This window comes from Myotis davidii, unplaced genomic scaffold (assembly GCF_000327345.1).
Source record: "Myotis davidii unplaced genomic scaffold, ASM32734v1 scaffold543, whole genome shotgun sequence".
NCBI lineage: Eukaryota > Metazoa > Chordata > Mammalia > Chiroptera > Vespertilionidae > Myotis > Myotis davidii.
In genome coordinates this window covers 552,001-553,316 of record NW_006294117.1, presented here as the reverse complement: position 1 = coordinate 553,316, position 1,316 = coordinate 552,001, and the positions used below count along the sequence as shown (strand labels likewise).

Sequence of the window (1,316 nt, the reverse complement as noted above, 5' to 3'; positions counted from 1 at the left end):
CCCCCCCCCCCATGCTGGCCTCCGCACTCCTACCTGAGACTGCTGTGGGATGTTCAGAAAGTTGCCGTCCCGGGGTCCGATGCTGACAAGCCGGTTGGCAGAGGCGGCGCCTGTCGCTGTGAATGCTGTGGGGGCAGGAGAGACAGGAAAGAGCCCGGTGAGGCTGGGGCCCGCCTGGCACTGCCCTTGTGGGGCTGCTGAGAGGGAGGCGTGGGGTTAGACCACGCTGTCCAGCTTTAGGCTGGCGGTGGGAAGGACCGGCCAGAGGGGCCCCTTCGTCCTCTTACCAGGAACACACACCATCCCCCACCCCCAGCCTCTGCCGGAGCCAGGCGTCCTCTTTCCTGGCCAGGGGTTGGGAGGGGCCCTGGAGACTTCAGCTGAGATCCCACAGACCCAGTTCTCCCCCTCCCCGTTCCCCCCCTTGCCCCTGCCCCGCACCCAACCAGGCACTGAGCTGGGCTGGGAGAGCCCTCCCCTTCAAGCACTGAAGGGGGTGACCTTGCTTTCCCACTGGTCCTCTCAGGTCTGAAGAGAAGGGAGGCGGAAGGGTGGGACTCTGGTGGACTGGTCCCACCCTGCCTGGGGAAGGCTGTTCTCAGGCCACCTCTCCAGCTGGGGGGCTAGTTGGGTGCTACACCTCTTACTACCCTGGACAGTCCCAAGGACTGGGCCGATGGTCCAGGGAACCTGAAGGGGCCCCAGGGAGGGCTGGGCCAGACGGGATGGGCTCGGAGAGGGACGTAGGAGTTGGCTGCCCGCGAGGGCCCAGGGTGAGAAAGCTCAGGCCAGGCAGGCGTTCTCTTCCTCTGATGGGTGAGCAGGTGCTATGGCCCTGGGCTTCCCCAGGGTCTGAAACAGGCCAATGCACAAGAGGAAGAGGAGGCTGGAGGCCCTGGCGGAGCCCCCGGGCTCGGGTGCCCAGGGCAACTGTTCTGGGGTCTGAGGGGCAAATGAGCCCGACACTCTTGAACTTCTCTCAGGAGGAGCTCGGCAAGCTCCTAGGGGAGGGAAGGGGCCCTGCAACCCCAGGAAGGAGGAGACCCCCCCCAGGGGATTATGAGGGTCACAGGCTGTCTGGGAGCCCCCCACCCCCTGCCCTGTACCAACCATGCCCCAGGGACCCCATGCTCACCAGCTTCTGTCCAGAAGTGCCACCCTGCAGCCTGGTCCCCTCTCCCACCCTGCCCACCTCCAATGACCATGACCATGACTTGATGTCTTATGGCGGATGCAGATGGGAAGATGGCATGAAGAGGATGGAGAGGGGGAAAGAACTCAAACCATGAGAGAGAAGGTGAGACAGAGAGCGCAAG

At 64.5% G+C, this 1,316-nt stretch overlaps 1 protein-coding gene across 3 annotated transcripts in view; it reads right to left on the bottom strand.

Annotated features, from left to right (window-relative positions):
- Nucleotides 1–1,316, bottom strand: part of LOC102753144 (nuclear factor 1 X-type) — a 63,839-nt gene that overhangs the window by 5,502 nt on the left and 57,021 nt on the right. For all 3 annotated transcript variants that reach the window (XM_006768211.1, XM_015566874.1, XM_015566873.1), the window contains one exon: nt 34–125. In XM_006768211.1, coding sequence (XP_006768274.1) covers nt 34–125 — 92 coding nt within the window. The remainder of the gene's footprint in view (nt 1–33; nt 126–1,316) is intronic.